We start from the raw sequence: 22925 nt of genomic DNA on the forward strand, positions 1-22925 counted from the left end.
CCTAATTCATTTATTTGATTATATCTTATTATACACAATTATTGTGTTAATTGGGTTGTCTTTTAAAAAAGCCTAATGTAACACAGTAAATAAAAAAAAAACATGATATGAAATTGTATTGTTCAACAACAAAACTTTATGTTCAGTGTAATATTTCTTCATAAACTCTTTTAGGTTTTATGTTACAACAAGAACTGTTTATTTATTTATTTTTTTTAAAAAACGTACCATAAAATAAACAAATAGCCAAAGACAAAGTCATTTATCTATTGTATTATTTATGAGAAAAATAAATGAATTGGTTTTTGACACAAGATGGCACAAAAGTCAAAGTGAATTTACTGATTACAATGTCAATTCAGTATATTTTTACTGTTGTTCGTTTATTTGACCACAATGAGGCGCTTTATATAGATAGACGGTTAATAAAGGCCTTTATTATGTAGATCCGTAAACAGTTGTTATTTTCGACGAGCCATCGATGTGAAAATCTGCTGTGAACACAAGATGGCGCTCTACTACTGTTATATGTGTGACTGTGTAAATAAACTCTACACAAGTAGTCAAACGCTGTTTAAATTTACTGTCAACGCGCGCTTATGTGTTGTTATGTTGTGAATGTAGTTTAATTTGAGGAACTTGACATCAATGTCAAATTTATTTGTTGAACAAGAAGACTAATCTCCGCGAATCAGACCGAGGTGGGTTCTAGCTAGATGGGATACAGCTACGGTCTAAATCTCGCGAGATGTTGAATTTATGGTTTGGTTTATTGGTAGGATTAGGATGATAACAGCGGTTCTGGCTAGATGGGATACAGATACGACATAAATCTAGCAAAATGTTAGCTTTAATGTTAGGTTTGGGTGTAGCATTAAGGATGTACATAAGGATGAAAACGGCGCTCCTCTGACGAGATTGGTCGTTGCTGTATCCCTTCTAGCCACAGCTGCGCATGTGCTCATCGGTGCAGTCACCTCAGCAGGACAACATCCTGCAGCATGACTTCTTTAGTCGAGGAAACTGAGGTAAAACTGAGGAAAACAAACGATTATCTGCTGAAATTAAACATAACTGGAGTCGACAGTGATCAGACCGAGTGACAGTTAAACTTAAAGTAACACAAAATAAGAGTTTAATCATAAAAAGAGCTGCTGTGAGACTGACTGAACAGATTTAACGAGACATCATCAACAAACATCTTTATTGTGCCAGGTATGTTGAATTAAAACACAAACCTGCCAAAAACATCAAATAATTTGCATATAATGCTTATAATTGGATTGTATTGTTTCACCAACAGATGACATTTTTATTTTTGTTTATTTCTATTTATTGCTTTAGATATATTATCTGTAGTTGATGATCAGAGTTGTAATAAAAGTGTCATCTTCCTCAGATGGAGGTTTCAGAGGTCAGATATCTTCATCAGTCTTCATCAGTTTGTGTCTGTAGTCACCATCAGCATCTCTTATAAAGGTGAGAGTTTTACTTTAAACCACTAAACCATGATTGATCATTTTAGGCTTTACCTTTGACCTTTTCCTCAGTCATCAGTTCAGCTCTTTAACAAATACAAGAGTTACAGTGTGACTTTTACAATAGAAGTGATGCACACTTCAGGTACATTAAGGTTATTTAAATGATAATGTATATACATCGATCAGCCATAACATTATGACCACCTGCCTAATGTTGTGTACTAGACTCCACTAGACCTTTCTATCAGAACCAGCATTCACTTTTCAGCAATTTTAGCTACAGTAGCTCGTCTGTTGGGTTGGACCACACGGGCCAGCCTTCACTCCCCATGTGCATCAATGAGCCTTGACCACACATGACCCTGCCGTCGGTTTACCACTTTTCCTTAACGCTTGCCCATTTTTCCTGCTTGTAACACATCAACTTTGAGGATTAGTGTCAGGAAATAAGTAGGAAAAATGGACAAGCATAAGGATCTGAGCGACTTTGTCAAGGGCCAAATTGTGATGGCTAGACAACTGGGTCAGAGCATCTCCGAAACTGCAGCTCTTGTGGTGTGTTCCCGGTCTGCAGTGGTCAGTACCTAATAAAAGTGGTCTAAGGAAGGAAAAGCGGTGAACCGGCGACAGGGTTCGTTTGGTCATTGATGCAAGTTTGGCGAGAAGGCTGACCAGTGTGGTCCAATCCAACAGACAAGCTACTGTAGCTGAAATTGCTGATAAGTGAAATGTTTAATAATACCCATCCCTATCTGATAGCCCCTCCTCTTTTCCATACTTAAGCAAAATTGTGACCTTGTTGACTACATGAAGTTTCCAGCGTTTCACACTTCATTGTTTTCAGTTAGATGAATGCATCATCTGATTACTTCAAATTTCATTGTGAACTCAAAGTGACGTAACATTGTGCATAAGTATAGTGCATAAATATGCATAAATATGTGTACTCTTTTCACTGTCATTTCTTCTTACTATGGTTGTGATTAAGATTAGGTTTTGAGGTGGGATTTATAGACGGGCCAATCAAGTAGCAGCTTCCCCAGTGTGTGAACCAATCAGAAGTAGTGGAGTCAATTTCAGTACAACACTGTCGGTGTGTGTAGTTTTGAGTTGTTGTAAATTGGCAGTATTGAATAAAGCTGCTTTTCACATTGCAGACATTATGAGCTTTTCCTGCAGATGTTTTGCTGTGTTTTCAGCCACAACTTCCACGTGTATGACAGCTGATGTAAAGGAGGGGCAAAATGAAGCCAATTTTGCTAAGTTTTAAAATTATATCACCCCTGTCATTTCTATTAACAACCAGTGATCCTAGAAATATTGCAACTTTTAGTAAATAATTTGCATTTGTTTCTTAAAGTTACTCTTTTTTTAATTATCCACTGAGATAAAAGAGGATGTGTTCTTCTAAGAAATGGCACAGGACACGGCAAAACATGTTAATGAAATGCAAGGTAATGAGGTGTGAGATCATGACGTGTGGGATCATGACGTGTGGGATCATGACATGAGTTGTGGGATCATGACGTGCGGGATCATGACGTGCGAGATCATGACGTGCGGGATCATGAGGTGCGGGATCATGAGGTGCGGGATCATGAGGTGCGGGATCATGACGTGCGGGATCATGACGTGCGGGATCATGAGGTGCGGGATCATGAGGTGCGGGATCATGAGGTGCGGGATCATGAGGTGCGGGATCATGAGTTGCGAGATCATGACGTGCGAGATCATGACGTGCGAGATCATGACGTGCGGGATCATGACGTGCGGGATCATGACGTGCGGGATCATGACGTGCGGGATCATGACGTGCGAGATCATGACGTGCGAGATCATGAGGTGCGGGATCATGACGTGCGGGATCATGGGGTGCGGGATCATGGGGTGCGGGATCATGGGGTGCGGGATCATGACGTGCGGGATCATGACGTGCGGGATCATGACGTGCGGGATCATGACGTGCGGGATCATGACGTGCGAGATCATGACGTGCGAGATCATGAGGTGCGAGATCATGAGGTGCGAGATCATGAGGTGCGGTATCATGACTGGCGAGATCATGAGTTGGATCATGAGGTGCAGGATCATGAGAGGTTGGATCATGAGGTGCGGGATCATGACGTGCGAGATTATGACGTGCGAGATCATGACGTGCGAGATCATGACGTGCGAGATCATGACGTGCGAGATCTGACGTGTGAGATCATGACGTGCGGGATCATGGGGTGCGGGATCATGGGGTGCGAGATCATGACGTGCGGGATCATGACGTGCGTGATCATGACGTGCGGGATTATGACGTGCGAGATCATGACGTGCGAGATTATGACGTGCGAGATCATGACGTGCGAGATCATGACGTGCGAGATCATGACGTGCGAGATCATGACGTGCGAGATCATGACGTGCGGGATCATGGGGTGCGGGATCATGGGGTGCGGGATCATGACGTGTGAGATCATGACGTGCGGGATCATGGGGTGCCGGATCATGACGTGTGAGATCATGACGTGTGAGATCATGAGGTGCGGGATCATGGGGTGCGGGATCATGGGGTTCGGGATCATGACGTGCGGGATCATGGGGTGCGGGATCATGACGTGTGAGATCATGACGTGTGAGATCATGACGTGCGGGATCATGGGGTGCGGGATCATGGGGTGCGGGTTTATGACGTGCGAGATCATGACGTGCGAGATCATGACGTGCGAGATCATGACGTGCGAGATCATGACGTGCGGGATCATGACGTGCGGGATCATGGGGTATATATACAATAATGGAAAGCTTATTTATTCAGCTTTCAGATGATGTATACATCTTCCCAGAGTTGTAGTAGCAGTGTTGTGCCTGAAAAAGTTGGTATATTCTTAATTTATGCCCCCATTAAAAAAAAAAGTAGAAGTAGGTATACCCCATGCCATCAAATAATGAAGTGGGTAAATTTCTTATACCTGCATTTACCCTGCACTACATCACTGCATCTCACCCGTCTGACTGGTTTTGTGGTCCAGGGTCACATATGTTGGTGAATAAAGATACATCTGGAGAGCCGCAAGATTTTTGTCAAAAAGCCACTTGTGGCCCGCGGCTATGGGTTCCCGACCACTTCTCTATTTTAATGTAAAGCATCAAGCAACAATACACTTTGATTTAAAGAAGTCTTTTATTTGTTGAACATTAGCATTTCAATAAAACTGATTTGTGTACAGTGAACAATATTAGCAGGAAAGCAAAAAAAGCCATACAGTATTCACCTCTCCTCTCTCTCTCTCTCGCTCTCTCTCTCACACTGTTCACAACTCTCACATACACACAAATATAAACATTAACCACTAATAGTCTAACACAAAAACGTATCTCATGTCCACCAGTACAATAAAACCACATTTCTTTCCACTTCACATTTCACTTAAACCCAAATGAACCTGTTAATGTGTCAGATGCGTATAGTAACAAAAATAAAAAAGACAGTTTGTGTTTTAAAAACAAATACTTTGATTTTATCCACACTTATTAATTTATATTTTGATCACAGTGTTTCTGATGTTGTACAGTTCTGTCTTTCTTTAAACTGCTGTCTATTAACATTATTTTAAACATGGTGAAATTTTATTTATGTGTGCTTTTGGCTGTTATTGGTGTGTATTATGTTTGCAAATGTGATGGAGAAGTAACAGATCTTGAGGTGAGAGAGAAGACAGACGTCTTACAAAGGAAAAACTTTAAACTCGCACACAGTCAGAATCTGAAGTTAAAACAAAGACTGTAGGTGATGATCAAACAGCTGAATGTTGATCTTAGAATCACAGAGAGTTTGTTTATTGTCTCTTGACTCCTGCATACACCACATCAGATCCCTGTACACATAAACACAACATAAAACAAATACGTTTTATAACAGTTCAATTCATCAAATCATTATTAATTTATTTTTAGAGTAAGACTGTTGTGCATGCATTAAAAAGGACTAAACTTTAGGACAGATCAGACTTCAGAACGGTTGAATGATTTCAATCAAAATGTTTTCCATATTTCTGTTTGGTATCTCCTTTCATTTAAAATGTTGTTCTCTGATGCACTTTATTAGTTTTAAAACATTCTGCGATTAATATTACTTTAATGATAAAATATTACTGTGATTGATAACAAAGCTGCATATACAGATTTTACAGCTTTGACTTTTGTCATAGTAATGAACAATATCTGTTTGTCAACACTTCTAAGTAGAAGCATCTTGTGTTTGCGGCTGACAGCCTTTGTATTGCAGTGGTTTTTATCGCTTTTAATCTTCTCAGGTTTTCTGGCCTGTTGTTTCACACTGATTATTTTTTTCACAGTGAACTCTGTCCAGTGAGATTCCTTGTGTATGTGACTCTTAAACTTTATCAGCACAAATACACTGTGCTCAAACTTAGTATTACATAGGTCATACAACTGAAGACCTCAAAAGTTTTGCCTTTAACCTTTATTTCAACATGTATGTTAGTTATTTCAATCTAATGTCTGTTGAATTTCACAAAAGCAAATCTCAGAAATTATATAAAGTCACACATCAGCAATGTGAAAGACATCAGTTCCAGATTAACACAATGTAGGGCCTTAGGGTGACCACATTTGAAGTGCCCCCTACCAAAAACGATTTTTTTGAAGGTCTAGTCATTGCAGGCCTCCAGAAAAATTTTGCGAAAGGTGCATGTCAGGCTATGCAGAGCTACAAACAGGCTACGGATAAAGCCCGATTTATAGTCATGCGTAAGCCGTAGGACCTACGCACAACTATAACAAGCCTTTAACCTACGGAGTAGCTACGGTGTAGAGCTTACGCACAACTATAAATTGGGCTTTACTCGAGAGACTTCTTTGCTGCATGAGCACATAGAGAGAGAGAGACCCGCAGTGGATACACTGGCTCTTATTATGAAATTACACAAATTACTTCTTCATTTGTTATGAGTGGATTATTTTACATGTTTCTCTGTCATACTTAGTCTAACATGCAGGAATGCAGAGCTAGCCATGCCCACTTATTTCCATTCCACTGTATGCACGGAATAGAAAAATCTGTTACGTCTGACATTTTATTTAATGGTAACAAAATATACCGTCATACCACCCAGCCCTAGTTATTGATTTGTTGCAGGTAACATACATTATTTTATTAAACTATATACAGTAAGTTATAGGCTATTCAGTCTTGTCCAGTTGGCAAATTGTAATGAGATGAGTGTCATGTATATCCTTTATACGTTTCTCATCTTCTATCTAGTTTTCCTGACCTGGGCACCTGATACGTTTATTCTTATACCTTTCTTATACCTATAAGTGCATCGAAAAATCTTGATATTTCGATACATATCAATACTGACAAATTGTAAAGGTTCCAATACTCATGTCCTGCGGAATCGATACTCAAGGATGAGGTGTGCATTGTTTTTTTGTAACTCTGCGAACACCAGCTGCGCATTCTCGCTCTCTCTTTTTCTTTCAAATGACGTGCGCACACACACAGTGTACATGAATGCAGTGCCTCCCGCCTCCTCTCCTCATCTTGTTCGCTTTGGTTTAACAGTACAAGAAAGCTAAGCACTAGTGCTGTGTGGTGGTTTTTTTCAGATGCGAGTCAAATAAACATGGGAAGCCTAAGGACACACATGAAGTAAGCCAAATATGCGTTGCTACAGAGTAGGGATGTGCATTTATGTCATTCGATGAATCCATAGGTCTGGAGAACGAGTACTCGATTAACTGGGGGCGGGGCAATCAAAGAGTCATGGTGAAAATATTTTTTTTTATTAAAAACACTCAAATAAAACTTAATTTTGAAGAAACTATGACAGAACAAAGAGCACATACTAGATTTTTAATGAATTAAATGTTTTTAACAGAAACCTCTAACAGGAAAACTGCATGATGAAGTGAAACTAAAGGGTTAATAAAAACAAACCGAAGCGCTTTCTATATGACGTACTCTGCATAATATTAAGCCTTTATACAACATAAATGTACAACGTGCATCTGTCTGCATAAAATGCAAGACTTCAACTAAGTTTTCAACTAATTTATCTAAAAAAGAAAGTTTAACTCCCTTTGAGGATGTGCATCATAAACACCAAACTTTGAAACACGTCCAGTCAAAGCTCTAGCTTCATAACATTAAGCAGCTTTAAGTGTTTTGCTATCATTTTAGCGTTTAGCTGTGTCGTGTCGTCCTCTTACCTCAGTTAAGATGTAATGTTAATGCTCGTATGGCTCTCTGGTATCTCTTGACATTTGATGTTTAAATATTCGGCGGGTTGCTGCGGCGCGATCGCGCGGAATTATCTGTTTGTTTTTGAATCACGCATGGTAATGTTACTGATGTCATATGTCGGTCTGCGTTGCTCGACACAACGTCAAACATGCATATCCAGACCCAGTCTTTTCTACCACATGCGCTTAATTGTAACACTAACCAGACATCCAAATGCCGCCATATCCACAATAAATAAAAAAATAAACAAACCCACATGATCATCATTTTCGTGATCGATCATCGAGCAATCGAGTACTCGTGCCCATCCCTACTGCAGAGCCATGTACTAACGCCGCTAGCAAACTCTTTGAAGGACTGACACACAGACGAGAGATTGATAATCATCACTAAGTATTAATTCTAGACTTCCCAAATTGTTGCTGATATGCGTGTTGTCTCGTTTTATTTTTTTATTTTTTTTTGCCTGGAATGATCAAAGTAAATAAAATCCCCTTATCAGACTGAGGAAATTCAGACAGCGTGACAAGAAAATACTTTGACTGTGGTGAAAAGTAATACTGTTGTGCTTTAAGTTCACAAAAACATGTCATTTATTAACCCTTATGTCGTTCAGTGAGGTTTATTTTCACATTTGCACCATAATCTGTTTATCAAATAAATGTTAATGTATTAACTAATTTTAACAAACAAAAAGCAATACATTTGTTTAAGTACTTGTTCAGGGCTCGCAAAATTTTTTAATCCCTGATAGCCCTTCGGGCAGGCACTCTTTCATTTTTGGTAGCCCGAAATGAATTCAAGTAGCCCGAATAAAAAATACACTGTTTAATGTAGAATATTGATAAATCCTGGATTTCCATGTAAGCCAACTATTTCTGCCCATCCCCAGCTAACAATTTGGTACCCAAAACGGTCCCCTAACATTAGTTTTTGGTTTCTAGAATGTTATTTTCCAAGGATTTTGTTTAATAGCAAGGAATGTTTTCTTTAAAGAAAATAAACATTCCCTTAATGTTATTTTTAGGTTATTTTAACGTTCCCCTAACATTAGAATAATTGAATGTTATATTATATGAATGTATTATAACACAGGTTATTTTTAATTTAATTTAATATAATAAATTACCTCAACACATATTTGGATAACATGGTATTTTATCAAATATATAAACAACCAGTGACTTTAACACAATATAGAAGACTTAAAACAGATATTTATTAAAAAGGAATAAACATTTAATTCCCTTTTAGGTTAACAGATCTTACCATAGCCGTTTATTTTCGCTAGAATAATGTTAGACTCTGAGGTAAAACGAAATGACAAACACACATTCTATTCGCTTTGGTAAACGTAATATCTTACCACTGCTGTTTAGTCACCTATCAAAATCTTCTAACATCATATTCTCTAAAAGGAATAGTCTACTTATTTTCAATATTAAAATATGTTATTACCTTAACTAAGAAGAGTTGATACATCCCTCTATCATCTTAGTGCGGGCACGTAAGCGCTGGAGCGCGCTGCTACACTTCGATAGCATTTAGCTTAGCCCCATTCATTCACTGGTACCACTCAGAGATAAAGTTAGAAGTGACCAAACACATCAACGTTTTTCCTATTTAAGACGAGTAGTTATACGAGCAAGTTTGGTGGTACAAAATAAAATGTAGCGCTTTTCTAAGCGGATTTAAAAGAGGAACTATATTGTATGGCGTAATAGCACTTTTGGGAGTACTTCAACTCGCCTGAAGAATCCGCTCCCCTTCTCCCTCTCATAATGGGAGAGGGAGAGTGTTACTGCGCCAAGTCGAAGTACTCCCAAAAGTGCTGTTTTTAAATGACTTGAGTTCACGCTGAGCACAAGAGCAGGCAGGTGCTTGTGAAGAGCGAAGCCGGCAGAAGCGCGTCCAGAGGGTCGCGTGCAGAGGGTCGCGCGCACTTCAGAAGTGCACATTAAAGGATGGGTTTATTTATGCTTTCACTTCATTTCCTGACAGTTTCACTTGTTACGTGAGGATAATGACTTACAAGAGGACACCGAAATACGTACAATACAATTACCTAACTAAATCTGAGACAAAGCAAAAACATTAAAATATTATTTCCTACCCAAGATAGCCCGACGGGCAGGGCAAAGATACATTTTGGTAGCCCGACAGGAATTCACAATAGCCCCGGGACATCGGGCTAGCGATTTTGCGAGCCCTGCTTGTTACAGTTCCATATCACTTCACATAGTTAACTGCAATAACGTAAATTGCAGGACTAACCAAAACAATATAACAGAATATGTATGTATGTACGTACGTACACAAGCACAAGGAAGAGGGAGGGGGATTTTATTTGCTTTTGTTTGTGTATTTATTTATTAAATCTTTCTTAATGTTATAGTAGACACCGTTTTTTGGAATATCCCACATTATAAGCTCAAAACTTAATAATAAAATAATGATTTTGAGTGTTTCAGCACTAAATTTTGGGCACTGTGCAATAAAATTCAGATATTTATAGGCTATGTGTGGATTAAATATCTAAATCCATAATGGTGTCACTGTATATTCAAAAAATATAGCAAAATGTTATTGGTTCATTAAAATAATATTTTAAATGAAAATTGCATGATATTTTATTAGAAATCAGTGTTATCAATGGCCTTGTACATGCAGGTGAAGGCTATAAAGACAATGCTAAAATTAATTTTATATGGCTTTTATGTAGATCGTAGATCGTTTTATACTGTAAAAACAATATATGCATTTAATAAGACTGACTGAATAAAGATTAGGTGGAACAATGAAAAAGTCAACTTTACATCGTAGATTATAACTGCAGGTACATTTGTTGTTCAAAGCCATTATTTTTTTCTGCTTTTTTCAAATGGTTATTTTGTATTATTTTTATTATCATTATTATTGTCATGGATCACAAGATGTTATAGGCCATAACAATATAAAGTATTCTGTTAAAAGTGTCTTGTATAGCTGAAAATCATGATGTCTTGTTTTCTGAATTAGTCAGTTATCTCTGTTACTGTTCAAATCTATTATCAATGTAGAGTAACAGTGTTGACAGTAAGGTTGTGCCGATAGACGATATTCAGACATATGGCTGATAGTGCTAGCCTTTAGGACCATATTTGGCATCTTTGAAACATTTTTAAAACATAAAAAATTAGTTTTTTTGCTATATTTGTCTTGTTGTTATAAATATATTTGTATCTAAGTATAAGTGGTTATTCATGTATCTTGTTTTGGGACCCCGTAAAGTACTACACACCATTTATGTCATAAAAATAATTAAATCAGATTTCAGGTAATCCTATAAAGAGTAATAAATGATCTCACCGTTTTATTTGCTGGTCTTTTACAGAATGTTGGATCTGTGTAAGTGATTTCCGTTCCTCTGGTTTGAACTGTTCCAGGAACAATAATAAACACATTTTGAATAAAATAATCAACTTGATCTTTATCTTCACAAAAATGTCAATAAAAATTTAATTATTTTTTATAATAGTTATTATTGTACAGCTATATTAGTACTAGTTGACATTTACCGTGTTGCTGTGTGTTTCTGTGTTTCCTGTAGATCCAGAAGATCAGAACTGAAGCTACAATCATTAGAAATCCACCAGCAATACAACTGATCAGAATTAAGGTGAGATCTGTAATAAATAATAACAGACATTACTGTAACTGAATCTGATCACAGACCAGTTAATATCATTACTGTAATTGTATCTGTTGGACTGACCTCAGATAAGTGATCTGGCAGTCTATTCTCAGATCAGCTCACACAAACATCACCTGTGACTCACCTGAACACTTCTGACAGACATCAGTGATGTTGAGATGTTGAGTCTGATTACTGATGGGATTGTTCACCACACATCTGTTAGATTCATCCAGACACTCCAGATGAAGAGAGATGTTGTTGTTGAGATCAGACACACTGATGCTGGACAATAAACTGTTTCCTTTGTACCAGGACAGACTCACATCTCTCACATCTCTTACATTCAACACTGAGCACACAAAGACACATGATGATGTTTCTGATGATGAAGAGTTTTGCGTAGTGATGACAGGAATGGGCAGACGAGCTGAAAAACATTTAAGAACAGAAACAAATATCAAAAGAGTTTATTATCAATATAAAACAAGAGACACTAGAGATTATTAGAGATCATTATTAATAGGTTTACAGTGAATATAAAATAGTTAAGAGATGATGTTAAGCACAACACAGAGCAGCTTTACAGAGATTTTTACTTTTGTTATATGGTTTTCCTGACAATGATTCATTAAAGCAAACAGCAAGAACAATGTAAAGATATTGATAAACATATTCAACAAAGCAGTAGATCATCAGAAGCAGAATGATTGACAAACAATACACTAATACTGATGTCATGGTTCTGCCCTCCTGTCCTTTATTTAATCTAGTCTTGTGGCAGAATCATGACAGACCCTTGTTTTGTGTGAAAGCACTGGCCTTGTTTATTTAGGCCATGTGCTTTCTGTCTCGTCTCCTGACCCCGCCTACTTGTTTCCCCATTAATCATCCCATTATCATTTGATTCATGTCACCTGTTCCCCCCTTGATTCGCTCCCTTATATAATCCTCTTGTATTCCTTGTCCTGTGCTTGTGCATTTGTTTCCATACCTGTGAGTACTGTGTTCTGCTGTTAAGTCTAGTCTAGTGTTATTCTATATCAAGTGTGAAGTCAAGTTTATTGTTTAGTGTAGTTTTGTATCTTGTCCAGTTTAGTGTACTATCCATTTGTTTATTGTTATCCTAGTTCATGTTGTTTTGCCCCCTCGTGGGTTTTTGTTTTCTGTTTATTCTTTAATAAATATTCTGAGTTTAACCCCTTGTTGTCTGCGTTTGGGTTCACCCCTGAAATCCCTGAGATCCCTAACAGAATGCACAAGCCAATTCAGAACCCAGCAGACAACCCGTGTCGTCCCGCCAGGCGGCAGTCGGCTGACCTTGAACTGTGGTGGCAGTCGACTGCCGCCGACATGAAGATGGGCAAGGCCCCATTTCCTCCTCAGCAGGAGAGGTCCCTGAGGGTGTACGCCCAGGCGGTGGAAGCGAGGAGGGTGTTGTTGCCAGAGACCCTCCTCAACTCCTATTTCATCGCGGGGCTCAACGTCCCTCCTCCCTTGCTTGAACGGGAGGAGCTTATCCGCTGCCCGTTCCATGAGGTGGTGGACAAGTTGTGTCGGGAGGAGCTTCAGGTACCCACCATGGCATCACCATCTGCCACGCTGCCATCTATCCCGGAGGGAAGTATCTTGGGAGTGGTGTCGTCTGACGACCCGAGTCTTCCTCCTTCGGCCCCGGAGAGCTCCTCCCCACCCATGTCGCTACGTGGTAAGCGAGAGCGGAGAGTATCGTGGGAGTCACCATCCGAGGGGTCCTCTTCAGAACCTGTTGCTCCCACCACAGCTCTCCCCTCGCCCGCCACGGCATCTGCGCCACGCCCCAGAAAGAAGAGGAGGAGGAGGAGGGGGTTGATTTCTCCGTCAGTGCAGCCCCTGCCGTCTGCGCAGCCACCGCTGCAGCCCCTGCCGTCTGCGCAGCCACCCGCAGCGCCCCCTGTCTTGGTCCCTGTCTCGTCTGCGCTGCCGGACGCAGCGCCCCCTGTCTTGGTCCCTGTCTCGTCTGCGCTGCCGGACGCAGCGCCCCCTGTCTCGTCTGCGCTGCCGGACGCAGCGCCCCCTGTCTCGTCTGCGCTGCCGGACGCAGCGCCCCCTGTCTCGTCTGCGCTGCCGGACGCAGCGCCCCCTGTCTCGTCTGCGCTGCCGGACGCAGCGCCCCCTGTCTCGTCTGCGCTGCCGGACGCAGCGCCCCCTGTCTCGTCTGCGCTGCCGGACGCAGCGCCCCCTGTCTCGTCTGCGCTGCCGGACGCAGCGCCCCCTGTCTCGTCTGCGCTGCCGGACGCAGCGCCCCCTGTCTCGTCTGCGCTGCCGGACGCAGCGCCCCCTGTCTCGTCTGCGCTGCCGGACGCAGCGCCCCCTGTCTCGTCTGCGCTGCCGGACGCAGCGCCCCCTGTCTCGTCTGCGCTGCCGGACGCAGCGCCCCCTGTCTTGGTCCCTGTCTCGTCTGCGCTGCCGGACGCAGCGCCCCCTGTCTTGGTCCCTGTCTCGTCTGCGCTGCCGGACGCAGCGCCCCCTACCAAGCCTGTTCCCTCCAAGATCCCCACCAAGCCTGCCCGGACTCCTCGTCCTAAGCCCTCCACTACCCCTGCACCCAAGACCCCTTGCCCACCCAGCTCCACCCTACCTGGACTTCCTCCCTTTGTGAACTCTGTTTTGCCTCCGCCCCCCCTCCCTTGTTTGTTGTTTTTATTGTGTCACCCCAACCCCTTTGTAGTGTACTCTTGTCTGCCCCTCTGCATGTTTGTCATGTTTTCTTGTTTTTTGTCTGCCTGTCAGTCTGTCTTGTCTCCTGTCTAGTGTTCCCCTGGGGAGCGTCTGGAAGCCGCTCCTTTAGGGGGGGATTCTGTCATGGTTCTGCCCTCCTGTCCTTTATTTAATCTAGTCTTGTGGCAGAATCATGACAGACCCTTGTTTTGTGTGAAAGCACTGGCCTTGTTTATTTAGGCCATGTGCTTTCTGTCTCGTCTCCTGACCCCGCCTACTTGTTTCCCCATTAATCATCCCATTATCATTTGATTCATGTCACCTGTTCCCCCCTTGATTCGCTCCCTTATATAATCCTCTTGTATTCCTTGTCCTGTGCTTGTGCATTTGTTTCCATACCTGTGAGTACTGTGTTCTGCTGTTAAGTCTAGTCTAGTGTTATTCTATATCAAGTGTGAAGTCAAGTTTATTGTTTAGTGTAGTTTTGTATCTTGTCCAGTTTAGTGTACTATCCATCTGTTTATTGTTATCCTAGATCATGTTGTTTTGCCCCCTCGTGGGTTTTTGTTTTCTGTTTATTCTTTAATAAATATTCTGAGTTTAACCCCTTGTTGTCTGCGTTTGGGTTCACCCCTGAAATCCCTGAGATCCCTAACAATACTGATGTCATGAGATCACTAAAATCATTTACAAAAACCACCAATCATAATCAAACACCTAAACTATCAGTTTTATGTAAGGTTAAATGTTTAGGCTACCGGCTTTTATTGTAGAAATAAGCCCAGACAGAATGATCAGGACCCAACGGTAAAGCGGGTACCTCACTGAAGGGGGTTATTATATGGTTAAGATGTCAAAAACACGCTATTTGGTTTATCGTGTGTAAATATAATGTCAGATATGTTATTAAAAAAAACATTTATATTTAATTTTTTGTGTAATATTAAACTGGACCTGTCAAAATAATTTGCTGCATTTGGGTTACTGCGTGTTATTAGTTTTGAACGGTTGATATCTGGGAATAACAATCCTGCAAATGTCGTGACCGGCCAATAATAATCAAGCATTACGACGAGCCGTGTAATAAACTAAAATATAAAAAGACAGGACAAACCATAAATCTTTACTCACCATAGACAGTAACATTGAATGTGTGTGACAACGTCAGCTTGCTGGTGATGATTATTTCATAAAGTCCAGTGTGTTGAGTTGTGATGTTTGTGATGGTGAGATCTCCAGTCTGATTATTCACCTGCAGTCTGTCTCTGAATCTCCCATCAAAATCTTCATCATATATTGATGACTTGTTGGCTTCTCTATTGATTCTGGCTATGAGAGACCCTTGAGTTTTCCATAGTATGAGATGAGCGCTCAGTATTTCAGTAATATTACTGTGTAGAGTAACAGAATCTCCCTCCGTCACTGACACTGACTTCACTTCATCACCAAACACACCTGCAGACACACCAAAGTTCATCAAAGTTTTGGAGTAAAGTTTATTTGTTTTTTTTTTCATCTTTAACAAAAGCACAAAGACAAACCTAGAAAGATATTTGGAAATGTGAGCTTTGGATGAAAGATTTCTTAAAATATAGAAACTGACTAAAAAGATAACTACAGGACAGGGTTACTATTGTTAACTAAAACTATTTTAACATTTAAAAAACAGCATGGAAAAGATGAGATCTCTGAATGAATAAAACAGCTTCAAATATTTTAATCTTCAGGCTTTGGTTTGGTAAATATTAATTTATGTTTTTAAACAAAAGATTTCCATTCAGATTCTGATGAGTCCTAAACTTCACTGACAGAAATAAAGTTCATTTGACTTTTACACAAATAACAACAAATCTTAATAGAGGAAAAAACTTTAATCTTCAAATATGAAGAAATTAAGCTTCTTATTTTAACTATAAATCCATAAACAGTTAACAGAGTATTAAAATAAATCATATCTGATGAATATTTAGATTATGTGAGATCACAGACATCCAAACTAGATTTCAGGATCTCAGTTTTATATGAGAATTAAATGAAGTGCATCTTTAGACTAAAATAAAATAAAACATCATAACTCTGTAAACACATAAAAAAAACACATTTATAACTTACCATTCAGAGAAGTGAAGCAGAAAGAGAGAAAAACAAACACGATTAACATTTTCTTCAACAGTTCAGATGTCTGAAATAACAACACAACAACAATCTGACAGTGATGTGATCTCCAGTAAAGTTGTATAGAGATTAACACAACATCAGTTTGTGAGGTCTGTCTGAGCATGCGTGTTGACTTTAAATCAGGGCTGGTTTTCAATAGAAGGATCAGTTTGAATGTCAATGAGTTTGAAATGTCTCAGTAGGTAACATGGTCTCATCTCTACAATAGTTTACAGTAGTATTAATATGTAGTCATATCAAAGCATTACATAAATCAGTTTAACTATATCATCTCAACAATATAGCAAGAATTAGGTGCTTAAGACTTAAAAAAAACATCTTTATGCATTTATCAACAGCAGGATGGATTTCTTTACTACTCTTCACCAGATTATCTTTAATAAAGACTGAAATTATCATTAATATAATAAATGATTTCTCTTATCTTTTATTTAATCTTATTCAAGTTTATCAGGTTTACTTCTTAACATCAGATTAAGATTTAAATGATTTATTTTTCCTTATTTTTCTTATTTTCCTTGAAGCGTTTTAAATTAGCTTGTATGTGTATAGGGTGGGGTTTAAGAGGCTTGTGGTTAAATTCATCTGATGGGAGTTTCATATTCAATGAATTTCTTTAAATTGGTTTATCATCATAAACGATATTAACAGTGTTTCTCTACTTGACTTTACATCACAACACTGTCAGATTGTTGTTGTGTTGTTATTTCAGACATCTCAAGAAAATGTTTCTCATGTTTGTTTTTCTCTCTTTCTGCTTCACTTCTCTGAATGGTAAGTTATAAATGTGTTATTTAAATGTGTTTACAGAGTTATGATGTTTTATTTTATTTTATTTTAGTCTAAAGATGCACTTCACTTAATTCTCATATAAAACTGAGATTCTGAAATCTAGTTTGGATGTCTGTGATGTCACATAATCTAAAATTCATCAGATATGATTTATTTTAATACTCTGATGCCAAATACTCTGAAGATAAAAGGGTTTATCTCTATTAAGATTTGTTGTTGTTTGTGTGAAAGTCAAATGAACTTTATTACTGTCAGTGAAGTTTATTACTCATCAGAATCTGAATGGAAATCTTTTGTTTAAATACATGAATGAATATTTACAAAACCAAAGCCTGAAGATTAAAATATCTGAAGCTGTTTTATTCATTTAGAGATCTCTTATTTTTCCATGCTGTTTTTTAAATGTTTAAATAGTTTTAGTTAACAATAGTAACCCTGTCCTGTAGTTTACAGTATGTTATATTACATTTATGTTATTCCATAGTTTAGTTTAGTTTACTATGCTGTTTTTTTCTGGCTTTTGAAATTCACTTCAAATAAAAGCATTGTCTTAATGCCTTAATGTAAATGTGCTTTTATACTAAAATATGGAAAAATATAAATAAAAAATGTGTAAGTGTAAATTCAGCCATCTCTTCTTTTTCCATGCTGTTGAAGCTTGTTAGTAATTTTGTGTCCCTGTAGCTCAACTGTTAGATCAAAGCATTAACAGCACAAACGGTTGTGGGTTTTATTTTCAGAGAACACACACTGATAAAGCGCTCTTTAATGGATATAAGTGTCTGCCAAATGCATAATTGTAACGTACATTTTAAGAAATCTTTCTTCCAAAGCTCACATTTCCAAATCGCTTTCCATGTGTTTTTGTTAAACTTTACTCCAAAACTTTGATGAACTTTGGTGTGTCTGCAGGTGTGTTTGGTGATGAAGTGAAGTCAGTGTCAGTGACGGAGGGAGATTCTGTTACTCTACACACTCATATTACTGAACTACTGAGCGCTCATCTCATACTATGGAAAACTCAAGGGTCTCTCATAGCCAGAATCAATAGAGAAGCCAACAAGTCATCAATATATGATGAAGATTTTGATGGGAGATTCAGAGACAGACTGCAGGTGAATAATCAGACTGGAGATCTCACCATCACAAACATCACAACTCAACACACTGGACTTTATGAAATAATCATCACCAGCAAGCTGACGTTGTCACACACATTCAATGTTATTGTCTATGGTGAGTAAAGATTTATTGTCTTCTCTATTACATATTTTAACATTTGGCATATTAACCCTAATTATTAGGGGAGAGCGGGGCACAACGCTTTTTTGATTTTTGGCTTTATCATTCAAGTGATAATGCCAAATGTTACAAATGTTACCCCATAGATGGGGTTAATTGTAACAAACACAGGGTTTGTTGTAACACCTTTTTAAACTAAATTTAGTTTAAACACAAATAATTCAATAAAATTATGTTTATATACTAAAGGTGGATATTGTTTATATATCTGCCTATAATAGATAGATATCAACACATTCAACCATCCCTTATCCTTCATCTAACCATTCTTGTATTATGCATCAATGCATATAAATATATTTTTTTGAAAGGGCTGCACAATTTACACAAAAACTGTATTAACAATTATCATTTCAATGAATAGATTGTTTTAATTTCATTATCATTGTATACTGAAGGCTTAATTGTAACATTGTTGTACAACTAACCCTGTGTAAAAATGTTTTCATTTTCAGCTATCAGTTACTAGGAGTGGCTGACATGTTTCAGAATGGTGTTATGTTTTAGGTAGAGATGCTACGATCAGGATTTTTGCAGCCAATACCGATTACCGATTTTTTATTTTCGTCATCGGCCGATACCGTTTTTTTTTTTTTTTAAGCTGATATGCAAGCGCTTTGATGACTGTAACTGTTAACATTTTTTCTCGATAAAGACTGTTCCTCAATTCCAAGAACGCAAAGAATGGATTCTTGTAGAGATCCGTCTTGCCAGGTGACCTTGGAAGAAAGAACTCAGAAGGTCGCGAAAACACACTTGTGAGAATTGAGACGTGTGGGATCTTCCTGTTGGTCACCTGACCTGTAAAGCGATTTCAGCGTGCAAGTCTCCACTCGATGCATAGCCGATATCAAAAACACATTCACATGAGATCTTCTGACTTTAAGAGAAAAAGACCTAAAGCACAGATTGCTCGGCCCTGTATATGTAAAGTAGCTGCATTACAATTAACCCTGCGTTAGTTTGTTTCACGCTCACCCCCCTACTCTCAATAGTGTATCTTGCTTTACATTGATGTGTGTATTGAGTTTGTGTAGTCAGGGCAGAAGGAAGAGGATGGGAATCGGTGTATCAGCTGTGGTTTGTCTTTATTGACTCAAGAAATAATAAACAACATTAAGCAAGCACAACTCCATTTGAATATGTCCGTTTACGTATCCACACGTTCACAGTGTTGAATTATTCTTTCTTAGGGAATTTTGAGCAACCACGGCTTCCAGTGCTTCAATCTCTGTCATGCACAGCTGTAAGGCCTCTTTTATTTGGTCTCTCCACGTCAATTACTACAAAACACCCACTCACTCACCGCTTGTCTTCCAACTCTCTCTCCTGCTGCAGACCTCCTAACCAAGGCCTCTATGTCACAATATGCTTTAGATTTTTTTTTTTGTTCTCTCATGTTTTTCAGCTTGTCTGCCCCTTTCTGATATCAGCAGAGACTCTTCACAGTGTTCATCATGTGTGTTATTGTGTTCAGTGTTGAATGTGAGAGATGTGAGTCTGTCCTGGTACAAAGAAAACAGTTTATTGTCCAACATCAGTGTGTCTGATCTCAACATCAGACTCTCTCTACCTCTGGAGGTTGAATATCAGGATACAAACACATACAGCTGTGTGGTGAACAATCCTCTCACAAACCAAACTCAACATCTCAACATCAATGATGTCTGTCAGCCATGTTCAGGTACAGATCTTATTCAGTAAATTAATTTGTTCCCACTTACACTACTGTTTAAACGTTTTGAAATACTTTACAAAAATGTCAAATCTTAAAGGAAAACACCACTGTTTTTCAATATTTTACTATGTTCTTACCTCAATTTAGACAAATTAATACAGTGAGGAAAATATTTGAACACCCTGCTATTTTGCAAGTTCTCCCACTTAGAAATCATGGAGGGGTCTTATATCGTAGGTACATGTCCACTGTGAGAGACATAATCAAAAAAAATAATAATCCAGAAATCACAATGTATGATATTTTAACTATTTATTTGTATGATACAGCTGCAAATAAATATTTGAACACCTGTCTATCAGCTAGAATTCTGACCCTCAAAGACCTGTTAGTCTGCCTTTAAAATGTCCTCATTTATTTATTATTCTACATAAGATGCACCTGTTTGAGGTCGTTAGCTGCATAAAGACACCTGTCCACACCATACAATCAGTAAGAATCCAACTACTAACATGGCCAAGACCAAAGAGCTGTCCAAAGACACTAGAGACAAAATTGTACACCTCCACAAGCCTGGAAATGATCTTAAGAAAGGTGAGAAATCAGCCCAGAACCACACGGGAGGAGCTGGTCAATGACCTGAAAAGAGCTTGGACCACCGTTTCAAGTTTACTGTTGGTAATACACTAAGACGTCATGGTTTGAAATCATGCATGGCATGGAAGGTTCCCCTGCTTAAACCAGCACATGTCCAGGCCCGTCTTAAGTTTGCCAATGACCATTTGGATGATTCAGACGAGTCATGGGAGAAAGTCATGTGGTCAGATGAGAGCAAAATAGAACTATTAGGTTATAGTTCCACTAAACGTGTTTGGAGGAAGAATGATGATGAGTACCATCCCAAGAACACCATCCCTACTGTGAAGCATGGGGGTAGTAGCATCATGCATTGGGGATGTTTTTCTGCACATGGGACAGGGCGACTGCACTGTATTAAGGAGAGGATGACCAGGGCCGTGTATTGCGAGATTTTGGGGAACAACCTCCTTCCCTCAGTTAGAGCATTGAAGATGGGTCGAGGCTGGGTCTTATGACAATGACCAGAAGCACACAGCCAGGATAACCAATGAGTGGCTCTGTAAGAAGCATATCAAGGTTCTGGCGTAGCCTAGCCAGTCTCCAGCCCTAAACCCAATAGAGAATCTTTGGAGGGAGCTCAAACTCTGTGTTTCTCAGCGAAGAAAGGCCAGAAACCAGACTGATCTAGAGAAGATCTGTGTGGAGGAGTGGGCCAAAATCCCTCCTGCAGTGTGTGCAAACCTGGTGAAAAACTACAGGAAACGTTTGACTTTCTCAGGTGTTCAAATACTTATTTGCAGCTGTATCATAGAAAAAAATAGTTAAAAATCATACATTGTGATTTCTGGATTTTTTTTAGATTATGTCTCTCACAGTGGACATGCACCTACAATGACAATTTCAGACCCTTCCATGATTTCTAAGTGGGAAAACTTTCAAAATAGCAGGTTGTTCAAATACTTATTTTCCTCACTGTACATACATATCCTATTCAATGTTTGCCCTTTGTACAGCTCCTCGTGAATGTGTTAGCATTTAGCCTAGCCTCATTCATTCATTCATTATGATCCAAACAGGGATGCATTTAGAAGCCACCAAACACTTGTTTTCCCTATTTAAAGACTGTTACATGAGTAGTAACACGAGGAAGCATGATGCACAAAATAAAACTTTTGTTTGAATCCTAAGGAATAAACCCTAAAATAAGGTGAGATTCTCTGGGTCTCCGAAGGGGGTAAATATGGGGTCTGAAGTTTGCAAAATATCTGTGATTTTTCTCTTGAGAAACCATGCGTGTGCATTGTAGTTTATGATAAGATTATAAGGTGATGCACTGTTCTGTTATGCTGGTGAATGATCTCGGCTTTAGCACGGATAGTGAAGAGCTCACTGATCTCTGCTTCATTCCAGTTTGCAGATATTTCTTGTCGTTAATGTTAATGTACTGTAGTATTGAAATCCTTGTTTCAAAGTTCTGAACCATAACTTCTTGTTGCGATGACAGATGCATCCTCACCACTGCACACCCCTTACGCCTGTTTCTCCCTCTTGCTCTTTCAGACTTTTTTTGCTGTTGTTATGGCCTTGAAGCTGTGATCCAATTGGTCATCTCTACTCTGGTGGGTGTGGCTACTGTTACTGTTCTGGTTTATGACATTTACAGCAACTCTGGTGGAGATGCGCAGAAGAAAAGATCAAAGACACCATAAGACCATCACTGAGAAATTGTAGCTTGTAGTTCCTACAAATTTTAATACATCATTTCAAAAACAAAATTTCCACTATTTAGTTCTTTACCTGTAATATATTTTTTATATTGAATATACTTTTATAATTTTAAGGTTTAAAAATTAGGTTGGTCAGTTGAACATGTTCATGTTGTGTGGCTCTTTGCAAAAATGCATAAAAAATAAACACAGCTAATGCCATTGCCATGAATTTTGAAATAATTTATTTTTATCATAATCATTCAACCCCAAAGTGATGGAAAAGGAAATTTGTGAATGAATGAAACTTTGCTAACTTATGTATATAGATTAACTGGTTCTAGCCATGAATATACTGTAGCTATAGATACTGGAATGTTGTTAAGAAGTAAATAATTAAACAAACACTGGTGGGGGGAGTAAAAACACAGTTTATTATAGCATCTTCGGCAGGACACTTGTAATGAATGATAGGTTACCATTCATCCTACCACCTGGTGGCACCAACTCCACCAACTGGACTATGGACTCTCACTCACTGCTTCTGCATTCACTTCCTTGTCTTTGTGGATTTAACCAT

The 22925-nt window shown here is 38.9% G+C and overlaps 2 protein-coding genes across 4 annotated transcripts; one reads left to right on the forward strand and one right to left on the reverse strand.

The window, feature by feature from the left end:
• Positions 1 to 331: 331 nt before the first annotated feature.
• LOC135748216 (SLAM family member 5-like) lies at positions 332 to 22578 on the forward strand. 3 transcript variants are annotated; one of them, XR_012336007.1, is made up of 6 exons: positions 332 to 1215; positions 1400 to 1479; positions 11327 to 11395; positions 17993 to 18316; positions 19791 to 20066; positions 22200 to 22575. XR_012336007.1 is itself a non-coding variant. In XM_065243430.2 (4 exons), exons 1-4 carry the CDS (start codon positions 17014 to 17016, stop codon positions 22346 to 22348), a joined length of 798 nt encoding a protein of 265 aa, XP_065099502.1. In that variant the 5' UTR covers positions 16961 to 17013; the 3' UTR covers positions 22349 to 22578. The 3 variants fall into 3 exon arrangements, 1 of the variants encoding a protein (XP_065099502.1); XR_012336008.1 differs by lacking the exons at positions 17993 to 18316; positions 19791 to 20066 and having other exon boundaries at positions 22200 to 22541; XM_065243430.2 differs by lacking the exons at positions 332 to 1215; positions 1400 to 1479; positions 11327 to 11395 and adding an exon at positions 16961 to 17062 and having other exon boundaries at positions 22200 to 22578.
• Positions 4634 to 16403, reverse strand: LOC135721287 (uncharacterized). Its single transcript, XM_065243478.2, has 6 exons — positions 16223 to 16403; positions 15242 to 15565; positions 11556 to 11840; positions 11295 to 11402; positions 11086 to 11153; positions 4634 to 5344 (listed from the first exon to the last, which is right to left on the reverse strand). The coding sequence occupies exons 1-6, from the start codon at positions 16389 to 16391 to the stop codon at positions 5306 to 5308; spliced, it is 993 nt and encodes a 330-aa protein (XP_065099550.1). The 5' UTR covers positions 16392 to 16403; the 3' UTR covers positions 4634 to 5305.
• Positions 22579 to 22925: the final 347 nt, after the last annotated feature.

The sequence above is a fragment of the Paramisgurnus dabryanus genome, chromosome 24 (genome assembly GCF_030506205.2).
Source record: "Paramisgurnus dabryanus chromosome 24, PD_genome_1.1, whole genome shotgun sequence".
Classification (NCBI taxonomy): Eukaryota; Metazoa; Chordata; class Actinopteri; order Cypriniformes; family Cobitidae; genus Paramisgurnus; species Paramisgurnus dabryanus.

What these genes read in the sequence shown, in the direction of transcription:
- LOC135721287 (XM_065243478.2), bottom strand. Translation starts at nt 16,391, where the DNA reads ATGCTCAGACAGACCTCACAAACTGATGTTGTGTTAATCTCTATACAA. An exon ending in ATTCAATGTTACTGTCTATG is followed by an intron (nt 11,841 to 15,241) that starts GTGAGTAAAGAT and finishes AATGTTTTTCAG; the next exon opens with CTCGTCTGCCCATTCCTGTC. An exon ending in AAAGACCAGCAAATAAAACG is followed by an intron (nt 5,345 to 11,085) that starts GTGAGATCATTT and finishes TTATGTGTACAG; the next exon opens with GGATCTGATGTGGTGTATGC.
- LOC135748216 (XM_065243430.2), top strand. Translation starts at nt 17,014, where the DNA reads ATGTTTCTCATGTTTGTTTTTCTCTCTTTCTGCTTCACTTCTCTGAAT. An exon ending in CTGCTTCACTTCTCTGAATG is followed by an intron (nt 17,063 to 17,992) that starts GTAAGTTATAAA and finishes GTGTGTCTGCAG; the next exon opens with GTGTGTTTGGTGATGAAGTG. An exon ending in ATTCAATGTTATTGTCTATG is followed by an intron (nt 18,317 to 19,790) that starts GTGAGTAAAGAT and finishes CATGTTTTTCAG; the next exon opens with CTTGTCTGCCCCTTTCTGAT.